Raw genomic sequence first — 20,870 nt, 5'->3', positions numbered from 1 at the left:
TCCTTCCAGTACACCTGTGATGGTCTTCACACAAGTTGGCTTTCAAAAGAGATGACACACACAAGAGATTCAGGATCCATATGTGCAGCATGCACCTTCATCACTGACATAAAAGAATACATTGGAAAAAAGAGTATATGATGCCTGAAATACATTATGTTGAATAATTAATCCACACTGACCATGATTAATAAAACAAAAACATAACGAGGAGGAAAAACGTCGACACATCCGCATTAATCATGATTAATAAAACAACTAAATAACACGCAGAAAGAAAAGAAAAGGGTGGAGTAAGAGGGGGCCAGTGTTTGTGTGCACACTGATGTGTGTGTGTGTGGTGCATGCATTACAATTATATGGTTAATAATTTATCTTTACACACACACACACACACACACACACACACACACACACATTTCTGAGCGAGTTAAATGGTTTCATTCATTTCGATGAAATTTCGTTGAAGGGGAGAAATATGCGCTCATTCAAATTTTAAGGAGTTGAACTAAAAGTGGAATGATTGGTGTATTTGGACTTATAAAAATGCTGTGAGGAGTTCTGGTAGGGAGCACTTGACCTTAAGGGTGTAGACACCAATAGGTTGTTAAACTCCAACAGGTAGGTCAGGTAGGGATTATGGTGCTAATAAAGTGTAGTAGTAGTAGTAGTAGTAGTAGTAGGGACGGTGTCTGGTTACACCTAGACCACGAGGTCTAATATTTGCCCCCTCTTGGTTTTGGTATTGATTGTTTTTGTGTAGGTCGGTCGTGCCTAATCGGGTTTCCACTCATCATAGCCATAAAATAGTTCTTCTAGCTGGGGCAGTTTGTCAATCAGGTTCTTGAACTTATTCACAGATTTTGCAAATTTAACTGATTGAGGTTGTGCATTCCAGGGGTTAACGACTCTGAAAGAAAATGAGAATTTGCGCTTATTAGTTCTGGCATGCATTACAAACAATTTTCCTGCAGAGTTTCTAGTGACATTTACAGGTGCATAGGAAAACAAAGAGTGCAAATCAACATCATCATAACCGTGGAAAATTTTAAACATCTGTATAAGATCATCTTGTAGTCGTCTACATCTTGTAGACATAAACGGTCCCATATCTTGTAGGCATAATCAAATACTTGTAAATTTTTCTGTGATCTAAAAATCATCCCATGGCCTAACCATTGAAGCATTAACACACACACACACACACCTTGCAGCAATGAAGGGCCTCCTCTCTCATTCCCAACACCAACACCTTCTCCCGACTCAATTACAATATCCTCTTTTTTATCTCAGTTTTGTACTCGCTTGTGTTTATCTATTTTCATTCACCCTTTTTTTTAGGAGGGTGGGAAGGATGAGGCGAGGAGGTCTGTGGGGTCAAATATCACTGTTAGTGAACAGACGTAAGATCAACAACACACTGATCACTCCCGTCCCTACCACTGATATGAAACTGAATATTTTCTCCCTCCCCCTCCACTGCCTTATCTCCCCCTCCCCCCGACACAGAGACAGGCTATGATTGATGGTTGAATCATTGTTAGTATTTTACCGCATCGCTATTCTTTAGTTTTAAGAAATATGATTATATAAGACTTGAATCCCATTATTGGAGCAAATCTTAGTGATAAACAAATTAAGTTTCGAAACTAAAATGCCTCAGTCATAACCTCAGAGTTATACGAAAATGCGGACATGATAACGGACTAAGTTCGAAGATGGCGGCGCACAGCTGTTTGTGATGTTACGTTTTTTCTTTAAGTGAACGTGTATCGTGTACGTGAAACCGTCTGTTTTGGTTATAACAAGTCGCCGCCTTGTGTTTTATACATAAATGCTTTGCCACAATTGGCTGGGTGGTCCGTTCAAGTGAAGACTCTTTGAGCACGTGGTAAACAGTTATCAGTGATCACTGTCTTGCGACTTGTGACGAAACTCGTCTGCAAGTTCGCAGACAACTGTGAAGGATTTGTGCTGACCAACGCAGATCGCGGCATCAAGTATCACGATGGCGGGGGTCGACTCTCATGGACAGTTCAATGCTTTAATTGACGAATGGAAACAATTACAAGGAACACTTAGAGAGGATGATATTGCTTCAGTTCTGAACAGGTGAGGAACTTCCCAAACAGAAACTTGATAACGAAAGTAATTTCGATATTTCGAGAACTTCGAGAACTTCTTGAGCAAGTTTTCTCGAACACTAAGCTGTACTTCTCATAATTGAAATTGTATACAAAAAAGTACTTTATGTTATATGATTTTATAGTAGATTAGATGCGGATAATGTGAATGTTATTCCTAAAGATGGCTGCTTTTGAAGAACAGTTAATACCCAGTCTGCAAACAGCCAACACAGTATCATCCGTCCAAAGTTCAACACTTCTGCACACATACAATCTGGCTTAAAGTAAAACTGAACAGAAAACAGCCATATATCACTGTACATCCCTTCCAAGATCTCTGGTTGTGCCTGTGTCACAGTCTGTGTCAGCATAGCACACTGATACTATACACTTCTTCTTTTTTTTTTTTATAAAGTATTATATAATGTCAGTGTAAACAGAGCATTGCAGGAATAACACAGATCTATGTGAAATTGTCAAACAGTGAGAAGGAAGGGAGATAATTTGTGGATAGTCATACAAAAATAGCATCAAGGTACTAGATTTAAAACAGTTTAAATAACAGTGGACACAAAGAAATATAGATTATCAGAATATTATGTGAGTTAACTTAGAATCTGTGGTGTGTTGACTGTCAATATAAAAAAACCAAGATGAGGCCATAAACGTCATATCTCCAGTCACTGATATATAAATTTGATAATATAAATAAGGTAATTTTTGCCATGGATAGCCATTAGGTGATCCCAGACTTTTTAGATAGATCCCACAAAATGTTTGTTGAATCAGATGTTAAAAGTAAACACAATGAAGCAGAGTTGGACATTGTAATCACCTGTTCTTGTTTGTGTATCTGTCTGTCAGTATCATTCTCTTTGTGTGTGTGTGTGGAGAGGTGTGCATCCAACAGGAACAACAATAGGACAAATGTCCCTGACCCATCTAAACAAAAACTGACATTTGTCAGACTAATCAGTCAACACATTTTCCCTTGTTGTCTGAAGTCATCAGTCACATATGATCCGAATCATTGATGAACCCACTTACAAACATGGACACAGTCTTAATTTACTTTTGGTAAGAGAAAATGATAATCTCCTCCTGTCTGTTTCTGTCACGAACTTGGTCTTACCAGATCACAAAGCCATTTATTTAGTCTTTCAATTCAGAAGCCTTCGCATCAAAAACATTACAAAAATCTCAAAAGTTGAAGGAGGAGATTGACACAGGCTCTTTCTGTGATGATGTCACTAAACTAGCTTCTTTCTTGAAAAATAACTGTCCCAAATCCAGTCCTCTGGATAATTACAATCACGCTCTATGCAACACGCTTGATCCCCATGCTCCTGTTTGTACCAGATAAATCACTGACTGTGTGTGATTCACTCATTCAGTCATTGTCTATACCTGCAATTTACTTATTGTGTTGGTGTACAATACAGACATATATTGTATATATATATATGTATGTATATATGTATGTATGTATATGTATATATATACTATATATGTGTGTTGTTTTTTCATGTGCAGAGGTATATTAATAATATTATGCACTATTTTATGTGTTTTGTTTTATATACAGCGCTTAGATTTAGAGCCCATTGCATGGGGAGGTTGCTATCTATTATTATATTAGTATTATTATTATTTATGATAAAAATAAACAGAATATTATCACTCAATAGTCAATTTCAGTATGCAACAGTTAAAAACAACCTTGTAGTTGTACTTCAAAAAAAGTTCACTGGATATAAATAAAAAATTGAAGTCTTGAAAATGAAGACTCTCAGTCACAGTGTTTTCTTGCCATTTGTTATACTCTTTCTGCCTTTCACTGCGTTGAAAACTAGCCTGGAGAAAAGTTAGTAGAAGTAGAACTGACTGATTCTGTCATTTCCATCATATGTATAGAGAAATCAGCGTTTTTGTCCTGGCTGAAGACTTTAACAACGCACTCGAAGGCTTTGTTTTTGGTTTACCAACACTGGCATTCATTGTCACTGTTTTGTTCATAGCAGTTTCTTGCTTGAAAATGAAATTGTTGAACTTGAATGTTCACAACATTGCAATGCATGATCTATGACCTAGCCATGGTTCCAGAAAATCTAGTCAAAGATCACTGATCCTCAGAATTCTTTTATGTTTTCTTTGGGTAGATGGAGAAACTCTTTAAGGCATGGCCAAATATATTGGACAGAAAAGAAGAAGCAAATGATTTCCTGACCAGCACAGGTGCAGAAAATAATTACGTCATTCAGACCCCTTGTCAATCAAATGCTAAAACATTGGCTGAAACTGCCTTGAGGTTGCATGCATGATGATACTGGGAATTTTGAGATACTGGCAGTTTTGGTTGTAATGGTCATATATAAATTAGGTATTGGTCAGTATGGTCATACTCACAGGATGGCATGTTTCATACATACTGTGAACGGCTGAGTGTGGAAAGCCTCACTCTGACCTTGTTGCTTTTTACACCCTTGAGCTGACCAGTTACACTTTTTAAAGAGGATGCCAGCAGTCAGTGAGTTGTCTGTTCAGGGATAAGACAGTCTTTTAAAATTAAACATACTTGAGTTACAACCTTTATATATCAATATGAAAAGGTGAAGAAGTTGAGTTGTTTATGAAAACTGTGTACTAAGTACTATTTTGATTTTACTCTTTGTGTGTTTCAGAATCAGTGAAGTCTTTGAAAAAGAAACGGAGGCATACTACAAAAGCGATCCAGATCCTATGGATGACCGACATCCAAGTAAGGAATTGTAAAAAAATAGAGAGCAGTTTAAATGCTGCTTGTAATCATTATGTTTCATGGATTCAGTGCACTTTTTTTTTTTTTTATATACATGTAGGTTTGTTGTTGTTTTCTGTGTGTCTTTTTGTCTTTTTTTCAATGCCCATGACAACTTGAGTTTCAGTTAGAATTGTTCTCTATGGTTTAAATTAATAAGTCAGTGACAAATGGCCTAACTGGCAGATTCATAGGACAGGAGAATGACAGTCTCCATACCAGTGGGGAGGGTCACTAAGTCTGTCTCTGTGACTGGTGACTAAGTTTAGTAAATGACTGTTATCAGCAGGGAGTGCTGTTTTGCGGAATGTTGAATCAGAACAAGCACTGGTCAAAGAGCATCACCAGAGCCAGTCCGCAGCAGCTTAAGATTTTTGGTGATGGTTGCAGCCTTGCTGCCTGCTCTCCCTGTGGTTTGCTGGCATCGAGACTGTGACAGAATGAGCTGGGGCATGGCCATTGGTGGTGTTGAGATTGTCTTGTAATGTTTGTATAGTAAACATAAAATTCCCTTTTGTCATAGCAGAATTCTCTGTGAGAAGACTGAATATGGGCTTCTCTCTATGGGGAGAGCTCATCACCATTGTACAATGCCACTCTCTTTTCTTTTTTTTTACTGTATGCATCTGCAGATGTATTTGTTTTGCTATCACAGTATCAGTGCAGGTTTTTTTCTACATAATTTTGCCAAGGTCAGCCCTTTCTCAGTTTCTGTTGCCATGGGTACATTTAAGTGAGCTAAGTGCATGCTGCACACAGGACATTAGTTAAATCATAATATCATCTCATCCGAAAGAGTATAATGTTTAAAAGAAGTTTGAGCATGATATAGTCTTTTTAAGTTATTTAGTCTTGAAACTTGGGCATCCTCTGCACTTTATTATTATTATTATTATTGTTGTTGTTGTTATCATTGTTATTATTATCATTAATGACATTATTATGATATTTAAAATAATATAATTTTAGTTTTTTTTAAATTGTGCCTTTCTTTCTTTCCTCCCTATCTCCTCACTCCCCATCCCTGTCCATTGGGGGCCTCTCTTCATCATGCCAGAGAATGACAAATTTCAGTAACATTTTTTATTGGAATTATTTTACAGGTCGTGCCAGCCCTCAGTGTAACCTAGGTCAACTGATGAGAAGCCTTTTCAAAAGTGAAGATCTGATGACAAAGGTAAACCGAGAAAACAAAGATGTGAGAGAGAGAGAGAGAGAGATGTATGTTTGTTTTTGTTTTTTGTCCTCTGTGTGTTTGTGTGTGTGTGTGTGTGCGTGCGTGCGTGCGTGCGTGTCTGTCTGTCTGTCTGTCTGTCACTGAGTGTGTGATGTGTGTGTTTGTGTGTGTCTGTGTCTTTGGTGTGTATGATACATCATTTACAAGTCCATGCATTTTTTTTTTTTTTTTAAAGTGAATGCATAACGAGGAAAGTAATTGCTGAGTATACTTGTAACGCAAATTCAGTTTTTTGCAGTCAGTGTGCTTCATGTTTCTGGGTTTGCTAATTATACCCTACATGTACTGGCGTAAAAAAAAAAGAAGATGGAAAGTGCACAGCAACAATGGTTAGGTGTTAAAGTATATTAGCTGTTTATTTATTTCATATTCATAGTTTTAAAGAGTTTTTATTGCTACGTGTGTCCAGCTGGTGAATGAGTACACAATGAGTGGTCGCACTGCAGATGGTTCAGCTCTGCATACAGCCACATGCCGCCTGTTGTTGGTTCTTCAGCCAGGACTGGAGACTTCAGCTGTCTTTCAGGAAACGGTCAGTTTGTATACCCTTTGTTAAGTGTTTCATTTCTTTAAGAATAGTAGTTTCTTAACTCATTTCTTGTTAGCTGGTTGAAGTGTTTAACTTAAGTGTAACGCTTTAAAATTTGTTTCTTTCTGCATGGGTTGTTTAGTTAATCACAAAATGCACTGAGTAATGTTATTAAAATGCTTGCAATTTAACACGAGATGGTTCATTATGTTTTTGTAATATTGCATGTATGAAATAAGAAAGAGATCTGATACTGATTTGTCTATAGTATAATGTATTATATATTGTATTTTTGATATACTTCATTTGAACAGTTTCAAAAAGAATGATACTAATGTTGTGGGACCTAGACAAGCAAATAATGTGGGCAGTTTAAACAGAATGATTCTAATTAAAAACAGCAACAACATATTCAACACTGTGTCACTGCATAGCATCATCAGTGACACACTGATTCAGATCAGTGATGATGAAAATTATAATGCAGTAATGCAATGTAATAGGTTTGGGAAGAAGCTTGTCTTGTTACAGATAATGGGAAAGAAGACTGGTTCAAGGGTATAATGGAGTCTTAATTGGTAGAATGGACAACTTAGAACACTAGCCGTATGAATTTTTGACAAGGCTAGCATTACATAGAGAAAAGTGAGAAGAACTGAGAAGAGATTAGTGAGAAGAAATAATTGATGTCATTTGTATGATTTCATGAATCCCAGTGTGTCCAAAAAAAGAAAAAGCGAACAGCTATTTTCATTTTTCATCTTTGTCTCTTCCTTTCTTTCTCTGTCTTTTTCTTGTCATTTCCTTTCTTTCCCTCATTCCCTCATTCATTTTCTCTGAATCATGGTCCTACTCTGAATGATGGTCTCAGTCTCCTTGTCATGGTGTTTTGCCCAAGGAGAGTGATCATGGAAACTGTTCTATGCTTCAGGATGGTTTGGTGCTGCGTCTGTTGTCATGGGCCCGGGAGGCTGAAGAGCCACTCCGCTCTTACGCCACAGGCCTGCTGGGAGGTGCTATGGACATTCAGGATGTAGCACACAGCCACAAGGATGCTAACATGCAGCTGGTTGGTGAACTTATGTTTAACAGCAATATTATTGGTTGGTGGTTGTTGTTGTTGTTGTTTTTTTTGGGGGGGTGTTAACAGGAATGTGACTGGTCAAGCTAAGTTTTCTGTTGGAATTGTGTTTTGCTTCTCTGCTAGTAGTTTTACCTGTTGTGTGATCAATGAGTGAAGAGTAGGTTGAATGTTGTATGTTTTTAATGGTACGGATTCTGTTGTGGCCACATAGGGGGAAGCAGAAACTTATAAGGAAATTTCCCATGTTTATTTGTGAGTTTTTATCCATGGTGCGTGGAAGTAGAACAGTTCTGTGTTCTGGTCATGCATCACTGTCTGTCTTGTCCTTATCCTTTTGACAAAAAAGAAAAAAAAAGAAGAGAGAGAGAAAAAAAAGAGATATGACTGAGAAATCACCTTTTGCTGTCAGTTCTCAACATTGTTAACATATTGATGATTTATGTAGCAATGGGTTTTAAAAGTAAAACACCCCAAAATTTCAGCTCAACACACAAAAATAAAATGTGATAGATTAATAGCAGTTGTACTGTTTTCAAAATATATTAGACTGCTGTAATGCTAAGACTAGCCCTGCACCTACTTGCATAAGGGGAAACATTTCCTTCACAATTGTGAAAGAAGAAACAATCTCTAAGTCTAATAAAATATGGGAAGGTATTACAAGTGACTGTCTCAGTGTCTGCAAGATGATGAAGAAACAAAGGCAGAAACAGCTGGGACAGTAGAACTTTAAACAAATTGTGCTTTCAGCGTTGAACAGACTTTGACACAGAAATCTGCCACCTTATGTATGCTTTGAGAGGTGTATTTGTCAAAAAACCCTGGAGTCCATAGAAACATTTCTCTGCCAGCATGGTGTGACTTTGGTCTGGTGCTGGTTTCATGACAGTCTGTGTGGACACGGTGTGAGTTTGCATTTCGACATGATTAGTCTGCAGTGCGACTGGTTGAGGAAGGTATGATATTTACCATGTGAGCCCTTGTCTGATGCCTCAGGTCCCTGTCATGCTGAAGCGCCTGCAGGATTTGAGGGAGATGCAGGAGGAGGAGATGACGAAGAGGAAGTCCATTGTGGCAGAGAGCAGTGTCAGACATTTTGCAGACATCGGACTGAACAACAGTGCAGTAGCTGGCATGCCAACCAGCCCCGCATCAACCTCCACACCCACCACCACCAGCACCTACACTGACACACCGATCGCCACAAGAGCTGCAGGTGGTGACAGTTGCACAGCAGCGGCTTCTTCCACAGACAGCGACGGCATCAAAGCACTGTGCAAAACTCCCACCAAGTCAGACACCGCCTCCAGTGCAGCAGCAGTCACTGCCACCGTCCCAGGTTCACCGGCACAGAGTAGCATTCCATCACAGGCAGCCAGCGCCCTGTCCTCTCAGGCGATGTCACCAAGAACGCCGTCACAGGCGTTGCGGTGTTCCCATGCCGCTGACGCAGAGAGCTGCCAGGTGCCGGGGAAGAGCCGCAGCATGTCACCAGGGAGATACATGGAGGACTACCCATACCGCACCAGTCTGAAGCGCTCCCTGTCCCCTGGCCACAGTGTGGACTACAGCGCTCCCAAGAGATCTCGCATCAGGAACGACAGCTATGGGGGAGGTCAGATTTTTTTTGGTTTTTTTTTTTTTTTGGTTTTGATCAACACTAACTGTTATAATCCTAGTTACAGCATCTGAGCTGCATTCCATTGACAAATGAAAAGTCTTCCCATTTTCTTGAGTCTCAGAATATTGCATTAGTTTGGTTTAATTATTTTTTGTATTTCACAACACACAGTAGGATTTTTTTGGTCATTGATATGAAATTGTATATATAAATTATAATGAAATTATATATTATTTTATTAACCCTTTCATCGCCAGAGTTGCAGAGCTAGCTCACTGTACAAACCTTCTGAGCAGCAGTACACCAGTACACTTCAGTCTAAACCAGCTGTGCAGGAGAGGGAAAACTGTGTCACCACCAACCCACTTTAGCCTGCCATGTCTTCGCTTCAACTCCTTCAATCTTCTTCATTCATAGCTCATTTTAACTCACTCGGGACGACAAGTTTTCTCCCTTGCTTTTCCCCATAGACGGCCCATTTGTAAGGGTTTGGAAAAAAATTACAAAAAACACAAAATACAGAGTAAGAAAATGAAACTTTCAGAACTGGTTTATTACGTGTTGAGCTATTACATTATTAAAAAAAAAAAAAAATCAAATTTCTCATCTTATTTTTACAGTTTTGCCATTTGTAGGAAATAATGTCAATTTTTCACCCCGAATCACCATACCCATGCTCGCTTTCTGCATTAAATTCACTTTCTTCTTCGTCATCATCCACCTCTTCAATGTCCGACCCTTCAGTTTGTAGCATTTCAAGTACTTCGGCAACACTAAAACGTTGCCGTTGCTGCCTTGTTCGCTCCACAACATTTTGAGAAGAGCCCGCTTTGCTAACAGGCTGGCACACGAGCAGACGACCGGTCAGTGACTTTGTCAGCGTGTGTGTGAGACGGGCCACACATGGCAGGTTGGCCAATCATACCATTCAATTGTGGATTGACCCAGAATAGCGCACTCTGCTTGGCTAATCACAAAATCATGCGTACAGCGCGTGATGGATTTTTATTTCTTGAAAATGCTATTCCATTCCGTCGTCTGAAACCGAATACATTTTATGTAGGAATGGTCACGCATTCCTTCGTCCAGAGAGAGTTAAACTTAAAGGGCAATGAATGCAAATTATGATACGCATGTTTACTTGTATGAACACATTGACTGATTTTTTTAAATCAGTTGGTGAAAATGAAAGCGTATGTACTTTTGAGTAGTTTTTACATATCCTTAGTTGTTATAGATCTTAAAATACACCATTTCAAGTGAAAAATGAACACACGGACTGGGAAATACAACTGGAAAGATAGACATAACGCACTATTAAAACATGCACTCACCAATGTGCAGAGATGAGAGAACACACACACACACACACACACACACACACACACACACACTCACTCACTCACTCACCAGCAATTCTATTAGGGAAAACACCACCACCACACACTCATTCTCGACCAGTCTGGTGAATTCTTCTCCACTGTCACTGTCAGCAATTGACACTCAAGCAGGCAGATTACCATCTAAATTCATTTGCAGTGCCTCCATGGTGTTGTAAACACTCTTTCATTTCTTTAAAAATTCTTTCCTGAAGTGCTGGACATGCTTTGACTGGAGAAATCTGCTAAATGAATTCGGAAATTTTCGACAACGTTTGTCAACTTGCAACTCAAACGTAGGATAGACATTCCGGAAACATGTGGTGAACATTTCGAACTTGTGTGGTTTCACGAAAAGAAGAATGAGCAAGGTTGGTAGCTCTAGTGTACAAGTGGCCAATTGGCGCCTGAGGCGTTGAGCATACAGGTCGCTGATAATGAAAGTTTCTTTTTTCTTTGTTTTTCTAACAAAGACAGCAGAATTCATAGGATCTTTGAAATAGGTAAAAAAAAAAAAAAAAAGTATCAAAATATGCTCTGCATCAAAATCGCATTCATGTTTCTGTAGAAAATCTGATATTACGGTGCATTCTATGTACTCTTAAATATAAAGCCTTTAGACGATGTACAGTTTATGTTTTTCATAAGAAACATTGGCATTAAGTTATAAGTGCTGTTGGAACAGAGAGTGTTGTGCTTGCAGTGTTTGACCCAGATGCCAGCAACAGCAGCTGGGCGGAAATGGAGCCCTTTGTGATTGGCTCCTACTCCTTGAAACACCCCCTCAGCGTCACCATGAAGGCCCGCCTCATTATCCAGTACCTCATCACCATGGGCGATTACCAGGAGGTACATTTTTGGGGTGTGGTGTGGGTGTGTGTGAGAGAGTGAGTGTGAGTTTGTTTGTGTGAGAGAGAAAGAGAGGGGTGGGGTAGGGTGGGAGAGAGAGATAGAGATTTTGTGTATTTGTATGAGAGAGAGAGAGAGTGTGTGTGTGTGATGTGAAAGAGAGTGAGAGAGAGCAAGTTTGTGTGTGTGTGTATGTGTATGAGAGACAGAGTATTGATATTGTGCCATACGTGATCATCATCGTCAGAAGGTACGGTGTGTGTGTGTATTTCTGTGAGAGGGACAGAGAGTGTTTGTGTGTTTGTGTGTGTATGTACGTGCACATGTGTGTGGAACAGACTAAAGAATTGAAGAGCAAAGAATACACTGATGTAGTTACACTTAAAAGATGCATGAATCAAAATATTGCTGAAGCATCACTGCATTAAATGTTTAATGCATGACAGCATTTAATCTTTTGGACCATAGTTTGCTTTCAAATGTAAGCCATTGTTAGGGAAAATGATTTGTATTTAATTTTGATAATTGACATTCTATCCTTTGAAGAAATGAACCCATGCTGTCATGGAACTAGATTTCAGTGGCATATTTGTACAGTAATTGCATCAGTATTTAAATGTGCAGTTGCTGACAAGTGCCTTTGAAGGCAATGCTATGGACCAGATCTTCTTTTACATCGATCTGAGTAAGAACACAGACGTGCGGCTGGCCTTTGAAGCACTCAGGGTAAGTATGTATAGATTCAAATTGATTTATATGCTGTTTTACAATGTGCAGTAATCTGGGAAAAGTTGATAAAAGCTCAAGGTGTTTAAATCCACTTTGAGCATATTCCACAGCCATCTTATCAGTGATGGAAAAGATACTAAGTGAGTTACTTCTCTTGCAATAGATAAACAACATGCATAGGATAGAAATGAAGAAAATAAAAGAACTATCTCTTTGTCTTACGTTTGGGTGAAGCTGTTATGACTGGAATTGAGAGAGTGAAATGGTACTCTTAAACATTGAGCCTCATGATTTCCTGCCACAGTGGAGGTGTTGGTATGGAGGAACAATGGATTAAACATTGTTTGGTAAAAACTTGTGGAATTATAAGCCGTATTCTTTCATGTTAGTCAGGAAGACACTCTTTGCAACTGATAATTGTACCTTGTTGGGTTGCCTGTTTAGGAGAATGAATGTTTGAAGGAGAAAAGCTCACAAACTATACATGTTATTGTCAACCATTTCTCTTATCTGAATATGGAGGAATCGGGAACCAGTGGCCATCTCAGGATCCAGAAATGTCAGTCATGAGATTCTCCAGACTAAAGTCTGAAATCAGACTGAAGGAAGGTTTAGAAGGTGGCAAATTTTAAAGTTTTGTATAAATTGGTGGAGGTAGTGCAGCAATCTCAGACTGAAACCGAAAGTCTCAGTTTCGTCCATGAATGTTTGTTGACCATGAGAATTATGCCAGTATAATAAAGAAATAGGTTTCACGTATGGAGATGATAAATTTCATGGAGAACCTTTGAACATTCAGGCTTCACAAAATCCTGTTGCAGTACCTTTCCACTCTGATCTGCCACAAGAAGTTCACCATAGAGTTCCTGCAGAGGGAGGGAGTGCAGCGACTGTTGCGTGTGAACCGTCCGTCCATTGCTGCTACAGGCGTGGCCCTTTGTCTCTATTACCTTTCCTACTTCGAAGATGCCATGGAACGGGTTAGCTGACTTTTTTTTGGGGGGGGGGGGAGGGCGGGCAAAATAAGGAAATTTGCTTGTAACACTTCAGCAGGAAAAACAAAATGGAGAACATATTAACCTTCTGTCATGGGTGAGCTGACTTTTGTGAAGGGAATTTGCAGACAACACTTCAGGATTTAAAAAAAAGAAAAAAAAGAGAATGTGTCTTATTCTGAATAATTACATTTTTGAGAGAATGTGTCTTATTCTGAATTAATACATTTTTAATTGTAAGTATGAAATTGGATGGTACAGAAAATGTGAATTACATTCAGTGTAAGAAAACAGAGCCAGCATCTATAATTCATAATCCGTAATTGCAGCCATTTAAATCCCTGTTTCTTGTCAGTCTGGCGGAAGGGAAATAAAACGTATCACTTTGTAATTGAATAGACTGGTGCTGTATTAGTATGGTGATCACCTGTCAAACATTCAATGTGTATGCACTGCATCAGTAATTACATATTCAATGGAAAGCCTTTTCAGATCTCTGTGTGTAACTGTTTTTTAACAGTGTGTGTTTGTAAACAAGATGTTTTGATGTTACCTTCTTCAGGTGTGCTTGTTGCCAGACCATGTCCTGTCTGACCTGATTGGGTGAGTTGGATTCAGCTGGAACTAGGTTAATGTTTTATTATAGACACTTCAGCTTCTATGGGTAGGTTCATGGGGAGAACGCAGTATGTGTGTATATAAAAGAGAAGAAAAGCACACAATTTGTAATGTGTGTTGCTTGAATAGCATGCTGTTAGAATCTTGAGTGAACAGCCGCGTGTTGTGTGTGTGTGTCTTTGAGATAGAGAGAGAGTGCATACATGTCTGTTTTAATTGTTATTACTCCAAATGATTTAACAACTAAATAGCATGATTACAAAAGTCATTTGCAACTTGCTTTTGAACAGTGTTGTGCAAACATATAGTTAAGGCTCAGCAAATTTGTACAAAAAAAAAAAAACACACCAAAAAACATATAAAAATGTTAACACTTATTGTATATTTGATGCACACTTTATGATGAACGTAGTTGTGTTTTTGATTACATTGTTTTCTGAACTCTTCCATGCCCCAGCAAGTGCCACAGGTGACTGAAAGGATGAACTGTTGCAGGTACATGATGTGGCTGTTGGAGTGTTCCCATGACTCCAGTCGCTGCCATGCCTGCATGTTCTTCACACAGGTGTTCTCCTTCCGAGTCCTGCTGGAGATGTTTGACAAGCGGGACGGTCTGCGCAGAATCTTCAACATGGTAGGCGGCGGTCTCTGAGCTGTAAGATGTACCAATGTCTACCAGTATCAGAACTGAGTGATGTGTTCGTAGCTCTGTGTGAAGAGTAGCCCTATTACTTATATCCTTGATGAAGATTTACGCCATCAATTTTGTCATCAAATCAAAAGGACTCCAATACTTTATGCACAATAGTAGTTTGCACAGGGCAGGAATCAGACTTCTGCTGGAGTCTACACCAGCGGTTCAGAGTATAGCGCTCCACGTGAAACGTCATTTTAGGGGTGGGTGGGAAATTTCCTATGTCTGTTTTTCTCATCTAGTTGAAGTTTTCTTCCAATTAATATGTTTTGTAATATATGGAATGTGGTCTGTTATGAATGGGCATTAATGCTGCCCCCACTGTGATGTCTTTGTTTTTCACAGATCAGCACCTTGGAGATTCTGAACTGTGACCCCAGTGACTCGACCCTGAGCGACGACCAGGTGTTCTCCATGCGGCAGGCGGCACGCCATGTGTGTGGCTCCCTGAAGAGGTACTTTGAGGCCCACCTGGTGATCAAGGCAGAGGAGGTGCGGCGCTCTCACATCCGCAGCGACGGCACCTCCCCACTGCAGGAAACTCCGGCGTACAAGGCAAGGTTTTTTGGGGGTTTTTTTTGTTTGTTTTTCATTTTCATTTATTTATGTTTGAATATGATTTTTCTTTCATTCAGTTTTTATTCCATTGCAATAAAACATTCAGCAAAATGTATATATATATATATATATATATATATATATATATATATATATATATATATATATATATATATATATATATATATATTAATTGATACCAGCAAGAAGACAGCAGCACACACAAAAAAAAAACCCAAAAAACCAGGGGACAGACCTTGAGAAAGAAAAAAAAAAATTATCATTATTACTGTTATTGTAAAAGCGCTTAGCAGTCAACAGTTACAAAATTTGACCATATTTTACGTGAGCTGCATTGTCAGCTGGTATTCTTGCCACTGTTATTAGTCACTGAAACATGTATATATATGTACATATTTACATCTGTGTCATCGAGGCAAGGATTTTTTTGTTTTCTGCTCTTTTATGTCGTTATAGTTTTGATTAACACAGTAGTACTGAAAAGAACCTTAGCTGCAAAGAAAACGACACTGCCGCTGCCACGTTTTGGTAGTACTGAGAATGTTCAGCTCATTCATGTGTGTTATTAGTCTGTGTATGTGTGTTTTTGTTTTTGTATTTTGTTGGGTTTTTTTTTGTTAGAAAGTTGCTCATTTGTGTTACTGGTCTGCGTGTTTGTTGCGTTTTTTTCAGCCATTGAAGCTCATATGTGTTTTTTGTGTATAGATGTTTGTGTATGTTTGTTTTTTCCAGCCAATGAAGCTATCATCCCAAGTGGTGTCGGACAGCCTAGAGCTGTTGATGGAGTTCCTCCCCGTGCGGACCCAGTGGACTCCGGAGGCCACTTTCCACAAGCTGGGGGGTGTCACGCTGCTGCTGCAGCTCATCGCCATGTCACCCTCTTGGAACTCTTATCCCGGCAAGTCAGTATCTGAGAAAGGGTGTCGGCGGTTTGTGTGTGTGTGTGTGTGTGTGAGTGCGTGTGTGCTCGCATATGTATGCATGCGTGTGTGTGTGTGTGTGCATGTGTTTGGACTTTAAAAATGCTGTGAGTGGATGGAGTACTAGGAGTGGGAGTTGTGAGAGACGCAGGAGGAACGGAGGCCTGTGGATGGGGTGATTCAAAGAAAGGGTGGGTGGGGGAGGGACGGGAGGGGGGGGGGGGGGGGACAGTTTTTGGGCAGGAGAAGAGGAGGTTGGAGACTTAATTCATGCAAGAAAGAGGAAGAACTGTCGTTTGTTTCAGTGGTTTTATGTATTATGTTCGTTTGTACACTCTGAATGTGCTATTCTTTTACAAGTTTGTGTATGTAATCCATCATTTTACTGTTGTAATGTCTCGTACTATCTTGTCACTCACAAGCCAGTTTTCCATGTATATTTTACATGAACGTCAAAGTGATTTGATTGAATGATTGAGCAGTTCATTAAAACTTTTATGGTTAAAAGAATAGGCTTCAGCACAACACACTGGCAGGGAAATGATAGTGTAGTTAGGTGTAATTGCGAACCAGCTCAACATGTGTATTGTACAGATAACAGGTAGTACGATTGTCAAATGTAGCTGTTCTGTTTTTGAAGGCTTTCTCTGATTGGTTGCACCAGGAAAAGTTTGCCTAATTCTTTTCAACAATTTTTTCAATGGTTGAAACAGCAGGGGTTCCTGAGGGTAAATGCAGATGGGCAAGTCAAATTGAGTTGCCATTGTTAACAGGAATGCAGGAAAACAATCATACACTGACCCTGACTCATCTGCATACTACACAAGGGATCACTTGGTTGACACTGACTGATTTACATACTACACAGGATCATTTGACTGACCCTGACTCCTCTACATACTACACAAGGGATCACTTGATTGACACTGATTAAACATACTACACAGGGGATCACTTGACTGACCCTGACTCCTCTACATACTACACAGGGTATCGCTTGATTGACACTGACTCATCTACATACTACACAGGGGATCACTTGACTGACACTGACTCATCTACATACTACACAGGGGGTCACTTGTCTGACACTGACTGATTGACATACTACACAGGGGATCACTTGACTGACACTGACTCCTCTACATACTACACAAGGGATCACTTGATTGACACTGTCTGATTAAACATACTACACAGGGGATCACTTGACTGACCCTGACTCCTCTACATACTACACAGGGTATCGCTTGATTGACACTGACTCCTCTACATACTACACAGGGTATCGCTTGATTGACACTGACTCATCTGCATACTACACAGGGGATCACTTGACTGACACTGACTGATTTACATACTACACAGGGGATCACTTGACTGACACTGACTCCTCTACATACTACACAGGGTATCGCTTGATTGACACTGACTCCTCTACATACTACACAGGGTATCGCTTGATTGACACTGACTCATCTACATACTACACAGGGTATCGCTTGATTGACACTGACTCATCTACATACTACACAGGGGATCACTTGACTGACACTGACTCCTCTACATACTACACAGGGTATCGCTTGATTGACACTGACTCATTGACATACTACACAGGGGATCACTTGACTGACGCTGACTGATTTACATACTACACAGGGGATCACTTGACTGACGCTGACTGATTTACATACTACACAGGGGATCACTTGACTGACGCTGACTGATTTACATACTACACAGGGGATCACTTGACTGACAGACTCATCTACATACTACACAGGGGATCACTTGATTGACACTGACTCATCTACATACTACACAGAAGATCACTTGACTGACAGACTCATCTACATACTAAAACAGGGGATCACTTGACTGACACTGACTCATCTGCATATTACACGGGGGATCTTTTGACTGACACTGACTCATCTGCATACTACACAGGGGATCACTTGACTGACCCGGACTCATCTACTTACTACACAGGGGATCACTTGACTGACACTGACTGATTTACATACTACACATGGGATCACTCGACTGACACTGACTCATCTTCATACTACACAGGGAATCACGACTGATCCTGACTTACCAACATACTACACAGGGGATCTTTTGATTGACACTGTTTTACATATTACACAGGGGATCTTTTGACTGACACTGACTCATCTACATACAACACAGGGGATCTTTTAACTGATCCTGACTCATCTACATACTACACAGGGAATCACAACTGATCCTGACTCATCTCCATACTACACAGGGAATCACGACTGATGCTGGTTCATCTTCATACTAAATATTAGATCGTCTGACCAAACTTGCCATTTTTACGTGGACTTGCTGATGATGGTGTACTTTCTCCTATGATGATCCAGTCACGTGAGCACCGTATAAAAACTTTTTTTCGTTCAGCGAAAACAGTACATCATTCCTTTGTCTGAAACTTTTCCCTTACTTCCGGAGCACCGTAGTTTGTTCACCTGGAGAGAGTGAAAATATATTTATTCAGATGAAAACTACAAAAGCGGTTTTCAGCAGGGCAGGTTTTGTTGCAGCTGACTGCAGAACAGTTGTCACTTTGAACCATCTTGTTTTGACCAACACTAAGCAAGAGTTGTGTGTGCCTTTCAGACCGGAGACCATCCGCAACGCTCTGGATGTGCTGCACGTGCTGATGGTGACCCCCAAGTCCCAGCTGATGTTGCTGGGCAATGTCAAAGTGGACAGCGCAAACACTGTCACACCCGCCATGAGGTGAGTGAGAGAGAGAGAGAGAGAGCACGTCTCTTCACTGTGATCTGCAAGATGTGTGTTTTGCTTTGCACATAGTAATTTTGTTTTTCTGTTGATTTTTTATTGTTGTTGTTGTTAATATTTGATGTATTACTTTTTTAGGTGTTTGACATTGCCACGTAAGTTTCGATTTCATGCTGATATTGCATTGGAGATGAAGTGAGATCTAATGTCAGTTTCATGAATATAGGTCCTATTTCTATACACACACACTCTGACATCTTGAAACTGAAACTGATGGAAATGTTTGGAACTTATTTACTTGACAAGCAGTAAAACAAGCTTACATCTGTTTTAATTGTTTGAAGCAGTCTCTAAGCTCTTTTGGATTGAGTGGAATTGACAAGGATGTGATCCTTGACACAGTCTGGTCGTTTTACTGATGTGTTGTTTTTTCCCCCAGTGTGATCACAGGTCTGGCAGAAGGAGAAGTACTGTCTGACGCTGAAGTCCAGAAAGGAGCGCTCAACATTCTGGTCAGCTGTCTGTGTGGGCCTTCTGAACGGGTCAGTGGGCAGACAGTGCTTTTGTTTTTCACTCCATCGCCACTCTCTCCTTGACTTTATGATTCGTTTTAAGATACTGGCAGACTGCAGTATTTTCTTTGCCCATTTTTCTTGATTTTGTTTCCGATATCCAGCTTGTCTGTGTGTGCCTTCGGAGCGGGTCAGCAGGCAGCCAGTGCTTTTGTTTCTGACTCCGTCACCACTCTTGTCTCTCTCTTGTTGACTTTGTGATTTGTTAAGAATCTTGTGGACCGTTGTGTTTTCTTTTCCCATTTTTCTTCATTTTGTTTCCAATATTCAGCTGTTAGTTTGGGCCTTCTGAATCGGTCAGCCAGTGCTTTTGTTGTTGATGGGTTTGTTTGTTTTTTTGTGGTGTTCTACTCCATCACCTCTCTCTCTTGTTGACTTTATCATTGTGATATTGGCAAACCGCAATGTTTTATTTACCTATTTTCTTGATTTTTGGGGGGAGGGGATTTTTTTTTTTTATACAATACTCCTATGTACCTGCCTCTACAGTGAACTGTTAACAGTCCTACAGAAACAAAATGCAAAGGATGACATTTTCTTTCCCACAGTTAACTGTGAGAATGATTAGATGAAGGGAATTTATAGTTAAGAGAGAGTGGCAAATTTATGCTGGCAAGGAAGAGATTTGATTAACATGGACTTTTGGCACCATGTGTGTTAGTTTATATGTGTGCTATGCATGTGCAAGGTTGTGTGTGTCTGCATGCATTGTGTGTGTGTGTGTGTGTGTGTGTGTGTGTGTGTGTGTGTGTGTGTGTGTGTGTGCATTTGAGAGACCATATAAACAGTGTCTTGACAAGATTTAAGGACTGCAGTTATTTCAAGTTTACTTGGTCCTGCTTTATTTTTAGCTGTGAATGAAACAGCTCTCACTGGCTTTATGTGCAGCTTGGGGGTGGAGTGGGTCGCTACATGGGGTCAGGGTCAAAACGCAAGGTCAACGTGCGCGTGGGAGAGGATGTGCTGAGTCGACTCTGGAACAGCGTCCAGAACAACAATGGCATCATGGTATTCGTTTTGTCTCCCATATGGTTATTTCTGTTGATGTATGCATGTGCCTCTCTGTGTGTGTATGTGTGTATGCATGTGTGTGTGTGTACTTGTATACATGTACAACCTGACAAGTGACATGTTCAAAGTAAGTACATGGCTCTCATATTGTTTGATGTCTTGGCGGATTGAAAGTCTGGTTGATCAGCAGAGTGGGAAGGGTATTCACATATCAAGAAAAGTGAGGTAATTTAACTCTTTATTTTATTGAATTCATTATGAGAGAAAGGAAGTTTTCAGGGAAAAAAATGAAGGGCAACTGAAAAAGAGAAAGGAAATAAAGCCATATTATGTGAGGTGATGATTATGATTT

General features: G+C 39.9%; 1 protein-coding gene across 2 annotated transcripts in view; it reads left to right on the top strand.

Moving 5' to 3' along the window:
* Positions 1-1,715: 1,715 nt before the first annotated feature.
* LOC143284567 (DDB1- and CUL4-associated factor 1-like) overlaps positions 1,716-20,870 on the top strand; it is a 62,282-nt gene continuing 43,127 nt past the window's right edge. For both annotated transcript variants that reach the window (XM_076591358.1, XM_076591357.1), the window contains exons 1-16: positions 1,716-2,112; positions 4,808-4,884; positions 6,027-6,100; positions 6,570-6,692; positions 7,621-7,758; positions 8,770-9,388; positions 11,477-11,622; positions 12,247-12,348; positions 13,173-13,331; positions 13,909-13,949; positions 14,460-14,598; positions 15,004-15,213; positions 15,970-16,139; positions 18,810-18,932; positions 19,375-19,477; positions 20,396-20,515. In XM_076591358.1, coding sequence (XP_076447473.1) covers positions 2,009-2,112; positions 4,808-4,884; positions 6,027-6,100; positions 6,570-6,692; positions 7,621-7,758; positions 8,770-9,388; positions 11,477-11,622; positions 12,247-12,348; positions 13,173-13,331; positions 13,909-13,949; positions 14,460-14,598; positions 15,004-15,213; positions 15,970-16,139; positions 18,810-18,932; positions 19,375-19,477; positions 20,396-20,515 — 2,448 coding nt within the window. In that variant the 5' untranslated portion in view covers positions 1,716-2,008. The remainder of the gene's footprint in view (positions 2,113-4,807; positions 4,885-6,026; positions 6,101-6,569; positions 6,693-7,620; positions 7,759-8,769; positions 9,389-11,476; positions 11,623-12,246; positions 12,349-13,172; positions 13,332-13,908; positions 13,950-14,459; positions 14,599-15,003; positions 15,214-15,969; positions 16,140-18,809; positions 18,933-19,374; positions 19,478-20,395; positions 20,516-20,870) is intronic.

Source organism: Babylonia areolata, chromosome 8 (genome assembly GCF_041734735.1).
Source record: "Babylonia areolata isolate BAREFJ2019XMU chromosome 8, ASM4173473v1, whole genome shotgun sequence".
Lineage (NCBI taxonomy): Eukaryota > Metazoa > Mollusca > Gastropoda > Neogastropoda > Buccinidae > Babylonia > Babylonia areolata.
Note: the sequence above shows the minus strand (reverse complement) of the source record. Positions and strands in the feature narration are given on the sequence as shown.